Source organism: Asterias rubens, chromosome 7 (genome assembly GCF_902459465.1).
Source record: "Asterias rubens chromosome 7, eAstRub1.3, whole genome shotgun sequence".
NCBI lineage: Eukaryota > Metazoa > Echinodermata > Asteroidea > Forcipulatida > Asteriidae > Asterias > Asterias rubens.
In genome coordinates, this window is record NC_047068.1 from 15644927 (window position 1) to 15660796 (window position 15870).

The window sequence follows — 15870 nt, forward strand, 5'->3', positions numbered from 1 at the left end:
GGTATAGTGTGTATACGGCAGCTGTGCGAGAAAGGCAAACAAAAACATCTTGCAACAAGACTAGCTTCAGCTCGGTCTCCTTTTATTTCTGTGAGAATCGGGAGTTATCATGGCGCGCCACTAGTTACCGACTTAAACTAGTTTATGTTTGGATTTTGGGTTGACCTCCCTCGACTGACACACAGTGGACGTGCACATGCATCGTTTACCTTGTTCTTTTTTATCCTGAACTTGGATTGAACAATATTTACTGTGACTCGTGGCTGACCTGCTGTGGCAAAGTGTCATAAATGATTGATTATCCATCTGGTGCATGACACTCTCGAATCAGGTGATTTTGATTTGGGGACAATTTGAGAGCAGGGCAGATTTGAGATCATCACAAAATAGCAGGAAGGGTTCTGCTGGCTATGTAAACAACACAAATTAAAGATGAAAGTATTTAGATTTTTGCTCGTGTTGTGCTCTTTTCTATTGGAAACCCAAGCCTTGGGTGCTACTGGTAAAAGAAATGCCTTGGTCATTATAGGTGAGTATAATGTTAAACATTTAGATTCTAATTTTAAAAAGTTAAACAATCTTTTGCATTTAATTTTTAAAATTTAATGATTAAATATTCCCGTCCCTCAATTACATTTAGCCCATAACTTTCCGTATGGCGCCACCACTTTCACTAATTTTTTCAAAAAGGGATATCTCATTGAGGTAAATTAGATATTATATTATTTCATATATCGAATGGGAAAGTGGTGGCGCCATACAGAATTTTTCCTACATTACTGATATTGACTGAATGAGTTACAACTATTATTACTCAACCTGCTTTTTCAATAGAGCGGTATAGCTAGAGTTATGAGGGGAAGTGAGATTTTATTATCCATGCAGAGGGCTCAATTTCATGAAGCTGTTCGAATAAAATATTTAAAAGCAGAAAATACTGCTTAGATAATTAGAAAAATTAGTTGGCACCAGTTCAACAACGTAAACTTTATGGAAAGTTGGCTGGTAGTTAGCCCAGGTTGGACTCCTCCACTGCATACAACACGTCGTCCTACCCAGGTAGTTAGTTTGTGTTATACAAAAATGTTCTGAGCTAAGCAAGTTTTTAATGTGTTTTTTTATACAGGTTTTATGAAATTTGGCTCAGGTTGTTGGACTCCACCATTGCATACAATAAGGCAGTGCAGTGTTATTATTACATACAGAGAGTGGCATCCTACCACCTGGTCAGGATGTAGTTGTGATGATCGTAACCCTCCTAACAGTCGGACCTCCAGTCTTCGATCGTTACGAGGATGGAGGGTTACAATCATCGCAACTAGTCGGGATGATAAACCATGATTAACATTAACAAACAGTTGAGCTTAACAAATTTGTCTTTATTTCATCAATCAGCGGACGATGCAGGTTTTGAAACTCAAGTATACAACAACAGCGTTTGCAGGACGCCCAACATCAACCAGCTAGCACACAGCAGTGTAGTCATCCGCCATGCATATACATCGGTCAGTAGCTGTTCTCCTAGTCGGTCAGCCATTCTGACCGGCTTACCGCAGCATCAGAATGGAATGTTTGGCCTGGAGCACAGTCCACATCACTTCCGCTCCTATGATGACGCACTGACTCTACCTGTTATACTCAAGCCAGCTGGGATCAAAACAGGTGCTTTGTCAAAACAAGTCGTAGATAATAGATGTTAAATTTGCATCGGGGATAAAGACTATTAATTTTGGTTTTTACCCATACACCGATGTGTGTTAGCACTGTACACTCAGCACTTTCCCGAGTCCTGTGAAAAAAAAAAAAAAAAAAAAAAAATTAATTAATAGTCTTTATCCCCGATGCAAATTTAACATCTATTATATCGTTGCGGTACCCGCTGCCAAAACATAGGATTCGAACTGCCTCTAGCTGCCGGGCAGCCTCGGTGGTCTAGTTGGTAAGACACTGCTCTAGAATTGCAGGGGTCGTGGGTTCGAATCCCACCCGAGTAAGTCGTAGATAATTTCCTCTAATTTTAGATTTGAATTCGTCGAGTCTATGAGATGATCTTCTCGTCAAGGCAACTCTGCAAACTACCTCAACGGGATATATAGGCCTAAACACCAAGCTGGCAACAGCCCATCTCCCTCATACAGACATTGCAATGTTTGTATGAGGAAACTGCTGGTTGAACGTCTTGCACAAGTAGAGGAATTGTGATTCAGTAACTAGACGACAATACTTATTCTGGTCATTGTGAAACCTACAACCTTGTAATTGCATCAGTGTTGAAGTCGAATCTTGGAGGTCTGAGACCATGACCGAAACCTTGATATCCGAGACCAAGACTAACCCTCCCAGTCCTTCCCCCAAGACCTTCCCCCAAGACAAACTTTAGTCTGAGACGAGACCCAAGACCGCAAACAAGTTTGGGCTATTAAAAATCCAACTAATTGGAGCAAAACCAAGGAAGCATATTGCAGGATTTGAATTTTCAGGATTAATTAAGCTGACTGAAATGGATTTTTTCAGATTTTGCATTCCTTTTTTTTTACTATTATGTTTAAATCATTGCAGGAATCATTGGCAAAAAGCATGTTGCCCCTGCCACTGTCTTTAAGTTTGACTACGAGGAAACTGAGTTCAACAACCCTATGCTTCAGTGTGCTCGTAATATCACCAGGATGAAAGAGTTTGTGCGGACTTTTCTTACCATGGACCCTACAAAGTGAGTACTTCTGGTGAAAAAAGTGACTGGACACATTTGATAATTGTCAAAGACCAGTTATCTCATTATTGGTGTATTCCGATACAATAACAAACCTGTGAAAGTAAGGGCTAAATTGGTCATTGAATTTGTAAGAGAAAAATGAAAGAAAAAACACCCTTGTTGCCTTTGTGTGCTTTAGAAGGCTGAAGTCTTTTATTATTTGAGTGAGAAGTTACCTCTTTCTCATAATCTACGTTACGTCAGAGGGAGCTGTTTCTCACAATGTTTTATGCTACTCAACAGCTCTCCATTGCTTTTTACCAAGCAAATGTTTTTATGCTATCAAGTTTGTTTCAATAATGACAAATGAATGAACATTGTTGTTGAGCCTGCCCTATTTCCTCTTCACTAGACCTTTCATGCTGTATGTTGGATTCAATGATCCTCATCGCTGCGGTAACCTAAAACTTGGTTTATTCTGTGAGCAATGGGGTAACGGACAACCCGGGCGGGGGGTCATTCCGGACTGGCACCCACTGAACTATAAACCAGAGGATGTGATCGTGCCACCCTACCTACCGGACACTCCTGCGACCCGCATTGATATTGCCGCACAGTACACATCAATCAGTCGTATGGACCAAGGTACCTTAATTTTTTCTTGTTTTTCTTTTCTTCATTTTAAAACTTTTTGTCAAGGCCTTTCTTGCTCTACATTGGGTTCAAAGATTCGCACCGAGCCGATCCAACAGATATCCCAAAATACGGACAATTCGCAGAGCGTTTTGGCAATGGTGAGGCGGGTATGGGAGTGATAGAGGATTGGACTCCGTCAAAGTATAACCACTCTGATGTCGTTGTTCCGTGGTATTTACCCGATACCACGGCAACCAGGCAAGACATAAGCGCTCAGTACACTTCAATCAGCAGATTGGATGCAGGTATTTCTGGTTGAATTCTCTTTTAGTATTGGTGGTGAAGCAAAAATTACAAGGATACAAGTCACAAATTGTACATTTTGACATGGTGTTTTGGCTGGTTACCTAACTCTAGTTAGCATAATTTTGATGCGCTTAGCTACTTTTGGCTTTTAAGCTTCTCTATGATATTGGGCCCTAGACTCGGCAAGACCCAACAAAGTTGTGCTAGAGGTTGGTTTGATGCCTATAAATTCTCACAACTATCTTTACTAACTACTACCTTTTTGGACCAAAAGTCACTAGACTGATGAGGCATTTCTAGTCTAGTCATTGTCTCATATCACATTTTCTGTCTTACACTAATGTTCAAATTCAGTGTTGTAGCTAGAACAATTTTAGTTGTGGGCTGTAGATCCAATTTAGTCCATCAAGAGGGAGCAGTTTAACAAAATTATTTATGTATAGATATGAGTGCAATCTGGGAGAAATCTGTGTTGGGCGGCACAGTGCATTTTGTTAACAAAATTTGTTAACTCTGGGCAGGCCCGCCCTGCACTGTCCATCGTGGCTACAACACTGTTCAAAGTACATAATTGTCTTATATTCATACATGATATTTTTTAATTCCCTTTTTGCAACACAGGTGTTGGCATGCTTCTGAGTGAACTGAAATCCTTTGGCTACCTAAACGATACACTCATCATCTACACGGCCGACAATGGCATCCCCTTCCCCAACGCCAAGACCAATCTCTACGAAACGGGAATGGGTGAACCGATGCTGGTCTCCAACCCTTACAACAAGAACCGCTGGGGGCAGTACAGCGATGCGATGACTAGCACCACCGACATCGTGCCGACCGTCCTAGACTGGTTCGGGGTCAAGTTTCCAGATTACAGTCTCTTGCGTAATAAAGTCACCCTGACCGGTAAATCTATGTTACCGCTCACGCTGTCCGAGCCGGCGAAAGATTGGGACGTTGTGTTCTCCAGCCACGACTTTCACGAGATAACAATGTCGTACCCAATGCGTGTAATGCGAAATAAGCAATACCGCCTCATTCATAACATGAATTACCGTGCGCCGTACCCCATTGCTCAGGATCTTGCGTCATGCCCGACGTTTGTGGATATTCTAAACAACACCGCGGCTGGTAAGCCGACAAAATGGTTCAAGACGTTGGATCAGTATTACTACCGCCCGGAATGGGAGTTGTACGACCTCTTACACGATCCCAAAGAGACAATCAACCTGGCCGATCAGCAAGATCACAAAACGACGTTGGGTAAGATGCAGAAGGCTATATGTGACTGGCGACATCTTACAAATGATCCATGGAGGTGTTTTCCCGACGGTGCGATCAATGGACCTAAATGTATTGATCTCCATAATGAACCACCTAGTGAAAAGTACACCCAGGAGCAAAACCTTGACACCATCAATGAATAAACTTTCTTTCACTAAGAACTAGAGCTTTTAAAACACAAAAATAAAAAATAAAACATGTACAAAACTTTCCAAAGACCATGGTTCAATTTAGCGCTTTGAAAAATCCTGGGGAGAACAAACTGGTCTAAATATAAAATAGCTCTGTATACCTCATGTAAAATAGTAAAAGCTTTTATGTCCATTGAACCGGGCTCTAAAGGCACAGTGCTATAGGTTACTTAATTGCAATGGAAGAGAGGTTAAAGGCACTGGACACTATTGGTAATTACTCAAAATCAAATGTTAGCATAAAAACATAGTTTGTAACGAGCAATGGGGAGCTTTTGATAATGTAAAACATTGTCAGAAAAAGCTCCCTCTGATAGTTTTTGAGAAAGAGGTAATTTCTCACTCAAATAATAAAAGCCTTTTATTATGCATCAGAAAGCACACAAAGTAGTGCAGCAAAGGTGTTTTTTGTGGTTTTTTTTATTATTCTCTTGCAACTTCGGTGACCCATTGAGTCCAAATTTCAACAGGTTTGTTGTGTTATGCATATGTTGGTATACACCAAGTGAGAAGACTTGACAATAACCAAACATGTCCAGTCCATTTAAAAGAAACGGTTATAAATTTGAAAACGATTCGCACAAAAAAGTGTTCACAAAGAAAACAAGCGTTTCCAATCGATTTATAAACTTTTAAGTTACTTTGTTGATCAATAACCTTGTGCACCAGAAGGTCCAAAATATGCAAAATCCAAATTCATGAAATCTAAACGACTTGACCTTATAGCACTAATGACCTTATAGCCCTGAGCCCACAAATAAAAATGTTGAAAATTGGTGTATTTTTATAAACTCGGCTAGGGTGAAAACGTCAGGCCATTAACTGTTTTTTTTTTCGTTTTTTTTTTCATTTTCACCATAGGTCCATTCGTTTGGTAAGCAGTTTGCAACAGAATTATATTTTCTTATCTACTGTGAAGAGTTACTTTTAAAATGTAAACTATAAAAACATTGAAAAGCTTTGTTGGCTTAGATTTCTGTACTTTTACTAAATGTTTTCTTTGAAATAGTTTGAAGAAGTGTTCATCTTTTTTATGTAAATTAATCATGCTGGATTAATCATGCATATTTTTTATATACTCAAATAAAATCGAAATCTGTTTTTACCCTAACACCGATGTGTGTAAGCACTGCATACTCAGTACTTTCCAGAGTTTCGTGGGAAATATAAATCACACGCATATAATACTCGGGTGGGATTCAAACCCACGACCTTTGCAATTCTGGAGCAGTGTCATACATAGACCATCCACCGAGATTGCCCGGTAGCTAGATGCAGTTCGAACCCTATTTTTAGCAGCGGGTAACACAACAATTGAATAGAATAATATCAAAGTCTTATATAGCGCACGTATCTACCAAACAAGGTACTAAAATATTTGTATCCATCTATTAACTATTAAATTTAATAGACTGATCAGGGATAAAGACCATTATTTACTAATTGATGCAAACAGTGCACCGAGTCATATTGACTATTATCCACCAGGAGTTGAATATTACTGAATACACTGGGCTATTGTTGATGAGGCCAAATTAATTGTTTTTTGGTTAAAACAAATATTAAACGTGTTTTTATGTTGAAAATAAATTGTTTTAAAAGATTCTATTTTGAAGTGGTTTGCAGACGTTTTATATTCATAGGTCTATATAAAAAGGTTGGCAGCATCAATTTACATGAACTGGCTTTACCTTTAAAGGAAATAAACGACAACATAGAGTTAAAAGGGTTTGTCCTTAGAAAATGGTCATTTTGATTGTCTCTGAATTATACACCGTAGTCGGGAAAGCACCCCAATTGAAACACCATCACAACTGTCTAAAAGAATACATTGAAGACTATCTCTGTTTTAGACGGGGGAGGAACACATTATGGAAATCCGACTCAGACAGCATTGTAGGGACTGACAGCCAAATCCACAGGCAATGATGTTCCAGACCGACAGGGAATCGAACCGGGGTCCGCAGAGATGAAAAGCAAGAAAAAGAACTATCATACCTGGCTGTTTCGATGGCCACAAATGTAAAGGCCAAGACATTCATTAAGGAACAGTACAGAATTGGGTTTTGCTAACAAAACAGTTGCTGGCAGTGTAATCCACCTTACATCACTTTACAAAACTGTGGAAGTAATAAGTATAGAGATCGATCGGCCATCTGGGTCACGAGAAAATAGTGAAAACCTGATTACACATTTTGCATGACATCGATGCAAAAACCAAACGAAATAAAACGCTCATTGAGTGATAAACCCCAAACGCCAAATTAGATTATGTGTTTCTCATCAAAAAAATTATTATGACATTTCAGACAGAAATATTTCACGAGATGTTTTCTACTATCTTATCTATAAATGATAGATATTTCATCATCATTAGACCGTGTATGTTTTATCTAAATCTGTGAACTTCACGATTTTGTTTCTTACCAATTCTGTAACATTCGTTATAATAGAGCTTAACTGCGGATTAAATATAGGGTCAACCATCCAGAGCAACACAGTACAACAAGTTCATGTCACATAATATTGCTGAGACAATGCAGGGCTTGGAAAGTCGAAAGGAATCAGGCATGGCCCGCGTACCATAAAATAAAAATGATAATTCTTTTACGTGTGGCGGCCTTAGCGCGCTGCTTGTATGCGTTAACGCGACATTCACGCACACTATTACGAACAAATAACCCTATTTGCGTCATCAATGTTCCAAAAGAACACGGTACGCACCAATGAAAAAATAAACCGCGCGCAAAAAAACAACGCGCGCTTGGAATTGCGCGCATTGAAAATTTAATTCAAACAGAACAAACAGAAAATGTATCATGCGTGGTTTTAAATGCGGATTGGACTTTAAACGTACAAATCGCCATGTTTGTAGGACTTTTGTTGACCTTTTTTATAACTCCGCTTCACCAATTCATTTTAAAATCTTATTCTGGTTGTCTTTCTTTTTCAATGTCTTCACAAGTTCTATTTTTTTGCAAAGGGTGTCCGAGCTTTTTTGTTTCAATCAACGTAACGCCAGGTGAATAGCAGTTCTTCATTCAACAAAGGATTTAACTTCAACAATGGGCATAAAAACGACGAAGTTTTAACACGCTGCATTTTGTTATGAGATTGTTCGGAAACTAATGATGTTGCAGTATTTTCTTGGGCTCTTACAACAATCTTTCGTTAATAGCATGCTAGTGGTCGCTAAGCCTGTATTTTTTTGAATGGACTGATGGAAGATGCGGTTGCAACATTTTGCCTACCTCATCATTGGTGTCTTTCTCTTTACGTCGGGTAAGTCCAGATTAAAAAAGTAAAAAATAAACGAAAGTTGTAACATAAAAAAGCTTTTTGTAGACAACTTGATACATGCCTTCTTGGTTCAACAATTCAATCAAGCATACCAGGTAAATATGCGTTGCACTTACAAAGGTTTCCTTGATTATGGGGGCATATGACAATATCTATTGAGGACAATAAATATGTAGGGGCCCATCGTATTGAAACTTTACAAAGGGCACCACATGTTTTATTCCAGGGCACACCAACCCTGAGATGCCAGTTTCCGTTGCACTAGCTGTACTGATGATGCATGTAACGGAGGAGTCCAAACCCGGGATATGGCCTGAAGGGTAACCTCGCTGTGGCCCGTGGGTGCCTATGGCTAAATCGAGGGCCTGTCAAGTGACTCAAGACACGTTTTCGCGTCACATTTATACCAAGTCTATAGCTACCATGTTTTCTGGTTATTGACGTGCAAACATGGTACCTAGCCTGCTAACTGTAGAATTTAACAACACTGACAATGTATTAGGATAATTAGGACGAGTCTTGGAAACTGAGATTTATATCCAAACGTGAGAAGGAAGAAATCCCGATGAGAAAAAATGATTCACTCATCCTCTTCATTAATTCTCAAACAATCTCGATCCTCCAGAAGACGGTCTGCGCATACTGATCAAAATGTCTTTTCAGAACCACCTTAACTCAAAAATGATAAGAGATTAACGTTATTATGGTGTTGTATACCGCAAACCTCACTAATTTCAAATCCTACAAAGTTTCAAATCCTACAAATCTCGATTCTGAAAAAAACAGGTTTGGATGCTAATAAACACCTTTCCCCGGAGATGTCGGACGCCCTGCAGCTCCTGAGGCTGACAGAACGGATGCGTTTCGGCGCGATGTGCCTGCAGGAGAGGTACTGCACCCACGCCGAACTGCTGGGGTTCGGGTGGGAGGAACAATCCTTGGATACCGCGGTGCTGAACCGATTCTGGCACACGTACTCCTGCACGTTTTTAGAGAATGTCTACTTGTGTCCAGGTGACTGAGAAATTGGTTTAAAATAATTTCATCTTACAACATCCCAAAGAACTATTGGGTCCGATTTCATAGCTCTGCTTACTTGCCGCAGAATTATACAATTACGACGCCATGTAAAGCACATGGGTTGTATAAGCACATAATTCCACGGTAAGAAAGCTATCAAGCCTAGCTTTCAAGAACAACACACCTGGGCCCAATTTTATAAAGCCTGTAAGCACCGAAACTTGCTAAGAAAAAATAGTATTGCTTATAGGTTTACAGTGTTGTGGCTGGTGCCCCGCTCAAGTTTTACTTAACAAAGAAACCTGCCGCGCAGTATTTTCTGCTTGAAATAAAGTCCAGTTCTATACAGTCCATAAAGTTATCAAAACATTATTGGTTGAAATTATTCACGAATAGCAAAGCATCATCATTACGGTTACATAAATTGGGTTACAGACAAGGAAAAACCAAGCTACTGAAAGCTTTTTAATGGTCACGCAAATATAATGTATTGCACGAGTGTTTTTTTATTACGAAAATAATGATATAATGTAAAGTTTGAGTTTTTTGTATAGATCGTCCACGGTTTGGTTGGGGTGCTGTGTCATTGAGAAATGCAATTAATTGTGTTCCTCTTTACATATAAGAAGGGGTATAAATTGCCCCATACTGCATGTAAGCACTGGGGGAACGCTACTAAGGACATTTAGTTTGTTGTGTACCTTTTCTAAACTGTGTTCTTATCTTAATTTCGATGTAAAAATACCGTGTTTATTTACTTATTATTTGATCTGATTGACAAACTTTGCTAGTGAAATGTGATAAGGATTAACACTAATGAAATAAATGTATGAAGATGATGTTTAACGCAACGTTACAATGTCAATCACGGTTTACAGTGGACGGGGGTTGGAGTGCATGGGGTGAGTGGGGAGACTGTCACGTGACCTGTGGGGACGGAACCAAGATGAGACAGCGCATCTGCAATTGGCCCGAACCCCAAAATGGCGGCAATGAATGCCACGGGCAGACTACTAGCGTTACGAGCTGCACAGTGATTCCGGCATGCCCACAGAATGGTAAGGGATCTGGCAACCGAGAATCATATAAGAACTATAATTGAGTTTCTAGTATTTAATGCAGGGCCCACTTGCTAAGCAAAGATGCTAAGCACACACAATTTATAGAGCTGTTACTTCTATTATTGAGTATACACAAAGATGCTAATCACAACAAAATTATGCTCACCAGAATAGGTTACAAGACAAAAAAACGAAAGAAGAAAAAAAGATCAAATACCCAGCTGGCCAAGCTTTTCAATTCCATTACTGATTATATACACTCCAAAGTAAAAGTTGTTTCAGCAAGAAAAAGCCATCGAAAACTACAGATGTTGAATACTTTTGATCTTAACAATCTGGCTCATTAGTGGTATTATTTTGCGTATAAATCTAAAGTTGGGGTGAGATGGGTAGGTCGAAACAATTTCGGGAAACACAAATTTAAATGTTTTATAATAATTGAACATTCTGAATGCCTATAAAATGTCATTGTGTGTCTTTATTTTGTGTAGAAACAGAGGGTGAATCTATCGAGGATTCAGTACAGAAGAAAGCATTTAAGCTTATGGAGCCATTCAACACTAACGATGCTGAACTACGAGACACTTGTATGACTGGACGGTGCAGCTATCAACAAGTACTGGAAATGGTCACACCACGGAACCTTGCGGTACAACAACTGTTCACTTGTTTTATGTCCCTGATAAGTTTAAGTCATACACAATGTTCTTTCAGTTAACAACTGGGGCCCACAAGAAGCGGCAAGTTAGCTAAGACCCTTAGACAGAACCTTGCAGTTCAACAACTGTTCACTTGTATTATGTCCCTGATAACTTTAAGTCATACACAATGTTCAAGAAGCGGCACGTTAGCTAAGACCCTTAGACAGAACCTTGCAGTTCAACAACTGTTCACTTGTTTGATGTCCCTGATAAGTTAGTCACACACAATGTTCTTTCAGTTAACAACTGGGGCATACACGAGGCAGCACAGCTAGCTAAAGATAAAAAATTAACTATGAAAATAGTGACTTGGTGGGAACAACAATATCAAATCTCCCATGGAGGAGTGTTAGCTGTGAAAAGAGCCAGTGTGGTATCGACGTTTCGAACAGTGTACTCTGCTGGTATTCAGAAGAAAACACCACTTACAATAGCTAGGTTCAAATGCATAAATAAAAGAGTATTCCTTGCTAGATCATTACTTTATGGCATATCAGTAGAACCTAATTAAAGCATAGAGAAAGGACCACAGAAAAACAACTTTACTAGAACAACATACATAATTTGTTTTTCTGTTACATAATGGCCTTATTGTCATCGTTAGAGATACAACTTTCATGTTACCATCGTTACAGAAGAGTTCCAATGTTTCCATAAAACAGATTTAGTGTGACTTTTGTGGATGTTGGGTTAAATTAAAAATGTTGCAATTTCAGGATACTTACTGGACCAACTTGAACTGCTACAAGCATTTGGAAGGGTGTGCGGGTGAGTTACTTCGTCATGCATCCGTTGAAGGAAAAGTCTTGGCTCTAGATTAAATCTGTTTAAATGATTAGAAAACATGTTTAGTTGTCTCGCGGAGTAGAGAGTATCACTTTCATGCAATGAATTCCTTGTGGTCTACAGTGGTTTTGTTAAAGGAAGTGTTTGCGTGTTTGCGGTAGTCGGCCATTTTGAAGAGAAAAAAAACAACCGATCGTCTGTGCTACGATCACGCTAATTCCTCAACCACCATGTTCAATTGAAAGTAAAACGTATTTCCATTACTTCAAAAACAATTCTAAGCATTAGGTCTACAAAACATAAAACATTAATTTAAGAAAAGAACCGTAGGTTTAAATTCGGAACCACTCCAATTCAATTAGAGATTACCGTAACATCGTGCTACTGCAAACCTTACTCAAAAATTTAAAAAAAATAAAGTTTGCCGGAAAAAAACACATAGACAAATCAAACTTGAGTTTTAACACAAATTTTCCTCCGACACCCTACTAATAATAGTTGAGGGCGGTTGGTCTGAGTGGAATCCGTGGAGCAGTTGCTCGTCCCAGTGCGGTAGCGGGAAGGCGTACCGATCACGACGGTGTAACAACCCACAGCCACGCCACGGCGGGCACCACTGCAGGGGACCCGAGTACGAGGAGGGTGCATGCGTTGATGATACGTGTGCGCTGGCAGGTGAGTCGGAAAAGGACTTACTGTTGGTTATTTGAAACGTTCGATTGTTTTAATCCTATATATAAAGGAAGATGTATACAATAAAACTATCATGTGAAAATTTCACCTTCAAAAGGTGGTAGAGTTTTTGAGATTTCGCCGAAAATCTGGAGCGAATAATTTCGCCTTTTTTTGCATAGGCACATCACTTCAAAAAGTTTCTCAAAATGCTTTATCCATCGAAAGCTGATGTATGCTTCTAAACAACAGTTTTGATTGTCATGAGTTGTAAAAGTGATTACCAAACGTAGGCCTATACACTCCAAAGTTTGTTTGTAAATGCCATCATCTGAAAGAAATGCATTACACTGTCCAAACTGTATACTTGTATTTAAAGGACAGTATGTAACTGTGTTGAAATGTTTTGTCATCCTTGTGATACTATTGCATGCAAGCGCATTTTTATTTTGGTCACAGTTGGAATTTTCTTGACTCCGTGGTCGACATGGACAGCGTGTTCTACCAGCTGCAATGACGGGTTGAAAACGTCGAGTAGACGGTGTCACGGCGGCGACGCGTGCGACGTTGGTAATGGACACGAAGCCTCGATACTGACTCGAGAGACACCCTGCAACTCTGGTCTTTGCCCAGGTATGAACTCGTAAAACACCTTGGTTCTTCGAATCAGTTTTATCCGGGGAAAAAAAGTTGGGTGTGATTTAGAATGTCTACATAATATCTGGTATGTGTTCAGGAATAAACTCGTAAACACTTGTTTCTTCGATTCAGTTTTATCCATTTATAAAAAGGGTTGTGTGACTACCGGTACATGAAATAATGAATATGAAGTAGGCCTAACATATCAAAAAAACAAAAAACAAGTTTCCCTATCCACACCAGTGGTGTACCTACTCTACACCATTGACGTAGAGAGGGTAGGGGCAGGACGGCCCAGTGTCCTTCAATTGCAAAACGGCCTAACTCGAAAGTGTTGGTCAACTAGATAATGTTGGTAAATTGAGGCCTTTTATCCATTTCAAAGTTTCAAATGTTTCAGTATGTATGGATGTGAATATAACATGTCTAATATCATCCTCTGTTACACTTTCATCCCGTTTTTATGCGAAGTGCAGCTGATCTATGTACTGGCTTTTCTCGAAATGTCATTTTCGAGTTGGGCTGTTTTGGCATGGAGGGGCCCAGGAGCCCTTTTCCCGCTCAGAACTCTTGTCCCCTATTTTGCCTCTAATGAGATTGAACAAAAATGCACAATTGAATGGGTCGATAGCTTTTTGCCCAAAAAACTTTGTTTAAAAACTGACTTTGTTGACTTACTTGGTAGAGCATGGAGGCTGGAGTATGTGGAGTGAATGGACGGTATGTACGGGGATGTGCAGCAAGGGACGTCAGGTGAGAGAGAGGACGTGTAACAACCCTCGTCCCCAGGGGAAAGGGAATGACTGCCCCGGAGTGTCGGCCATGTTGAAGAAATGCACCCATTCCGCACCGTTCTGCGAGGGACTGCCAAAAAAAAAGCAACGTATGTTTTATAAGTTATATGTTTCTTTGAATTAAAACCACCTACCGATTTTCACGGTTTATTTGTAATACTTCTGTTTTACTGATATAACAGAACAAAATGAGTATACACATTTTGTCAGAAATTTCACGAAGAGACAAAATACACGAAAAACAATTTAAAAAAAAACCTTAATTATTTGAACCTTTTGGTGGTTTCGGTTTAGTTGAACGGTATCTTATGATTTACAAAGTTACGGGTCTTAAAATTGTATCATTTCTTAATTGTTCTAAGTTGACGACCGACAAAAAAGCCCAAAGAACCTGGAATTTCGCTTTCAAGAAGAGCAAAAAATCGGGGGGTTTTCGGCGACCACCCGTTGAAGATACGGCTGGCACATGAAAGTGCCAATCATAAAAGCTTTATGAAATTGCGCCCTGGGCTCGATTTCGCAAAGCAATACTTAATTCATTGTAAGACAAATTGTCAGTATTTGTATTGTAACAATCACATTTAAAATATATAAGCAACTACACATGTATACGATTGATTTGCAGTGATCAATCTTTATCTCTTTGTGAAATCAGCCCCTGATTGCAGGTTACACATTTGCATTAAGATCAATTCTAATGAGAACAACACAATCAACGTTGCACTGACATTATTTCAATTGCATTTGGCTATTAACCTGTTGTTTTTGTTTGATTAAAGTTCACGAAGCGTGGTCCCAGTGGTCTGACTGTAGCTCCCTCTGCGACGGAGGGATGCGAATTCGACATCGAACCTGTCCAGAGCAGAAGCACGCATGCTCGGGGGAGTTGTACGGCCTGGAGGTCTGCAACGATGACATTCCGTGTCCGGGTACAAAAAATATATAATATAAACAACACACACACACACACACCCCAAGATCAAAAGACCCCAAGAAACAAACAAAATAAACAAACAAAAACAAACAACGTAAAAATAATGAGTCATCGCTTTCAATTGTTTTTAACCAGCAATGGGAGAGAACCAAAGTCTATTCAATTTTAAAATAAAAGACAAAAAGTAGAGTTCGGTTTAAATTCTTGAAAATCGACAACAGCCAAGTATAATGACATAAGCATTATTTTTCAGAAATTGTACAAACGATCATGATGTATTTCTTAAAACAGTCAATGGAAAAATGGCTGTTATAAAACCATGAAAATATCTGTCTTATTTTGACTCCGATAGCCAACGGTGGATGGAGTGAGTGGTCACAGTGGTCAGTGTGTACTGTAACGTGTGGGGACGGGGAGACTCATAGGTTTCGACTCTGCAATAATCCGAGGCCAGAGTTCGGAGGCAGCAGCTGTGAGGGCGAGTCAGACGAGAAGAAAAGCTGCGTCGTCCAAGACTGTCCAGGTAGACATATAAATTGGACCCTCTTAATCACTGTCAAAACAAAGCCACGCCATGATTTTTTTGGCACTAACACTGCTCATGGGCAAAATGAGGGAACATCGCGCCTTTTGTGTATATGCCTACATTTCTACCTCCATGATTTAAGCGTATTGTGCATAATACTCGGGGGGGGGGGTGCCCAATAGTCCATTTACTCGAAAGCATAATTTTAACGATCAAATTTCTTGTGAACGGCCATTAATAAGAGGACATGTTCCACCATCCTCTATGGTTCCACAATGTTAACAATATGTTTATATTAATCTTTATTAGTGTTACAAGTACCACAGAC

The 15870-nt window shown here is 39.6% G+C and overlaps 1 protein-coding gene and 1 non-coding gene across 3 annotated transcripts; both read left to right on the plus strand.

Annotated features, from left to right (window-relative positions):
• The first annotated feature begins 199 nt into the window (after positions 1–199).
• Positions 200–5374, plus strand: LOC117293124 (N-sulphoglucosamine sulphohydrolase-like). Of its 2 annotated transcripts, none has more exons than XM_033775343.1 (5): positions 200–529; positions 1396–1662; positions 2560–2710; positions 3105–3337; positions 4256–5374. In XM_033775343.1, the coding sequence occupies exons 1-5, from the start codon at positions 433–435 to the stop codon at positions 5059–5061; spliced, it is 1554 nt and encodes a 517-aa protein (XP_033631234.1). In that variant the 5' UTR covers positions 200–432; the 3' UTR covers positions 5062–5374. The 2 variants fall into 2 exon arrangements, with proteins under 2 accessions (XP_033631234.1, XP_033631233.1); XM_033775342.1 differs by lacking the exon at positions 3105–3337 and adding an exon at positions 3392–3633.
• On the plus strand, positions 1922–1994 carry Trnas-aga. The gene has a single exon. It is a non-coding gene; the product is annotated as a tRNA-Ser (tRNA).
• Positions 5375–15870: the final 10496 nt, after the last annotated feature.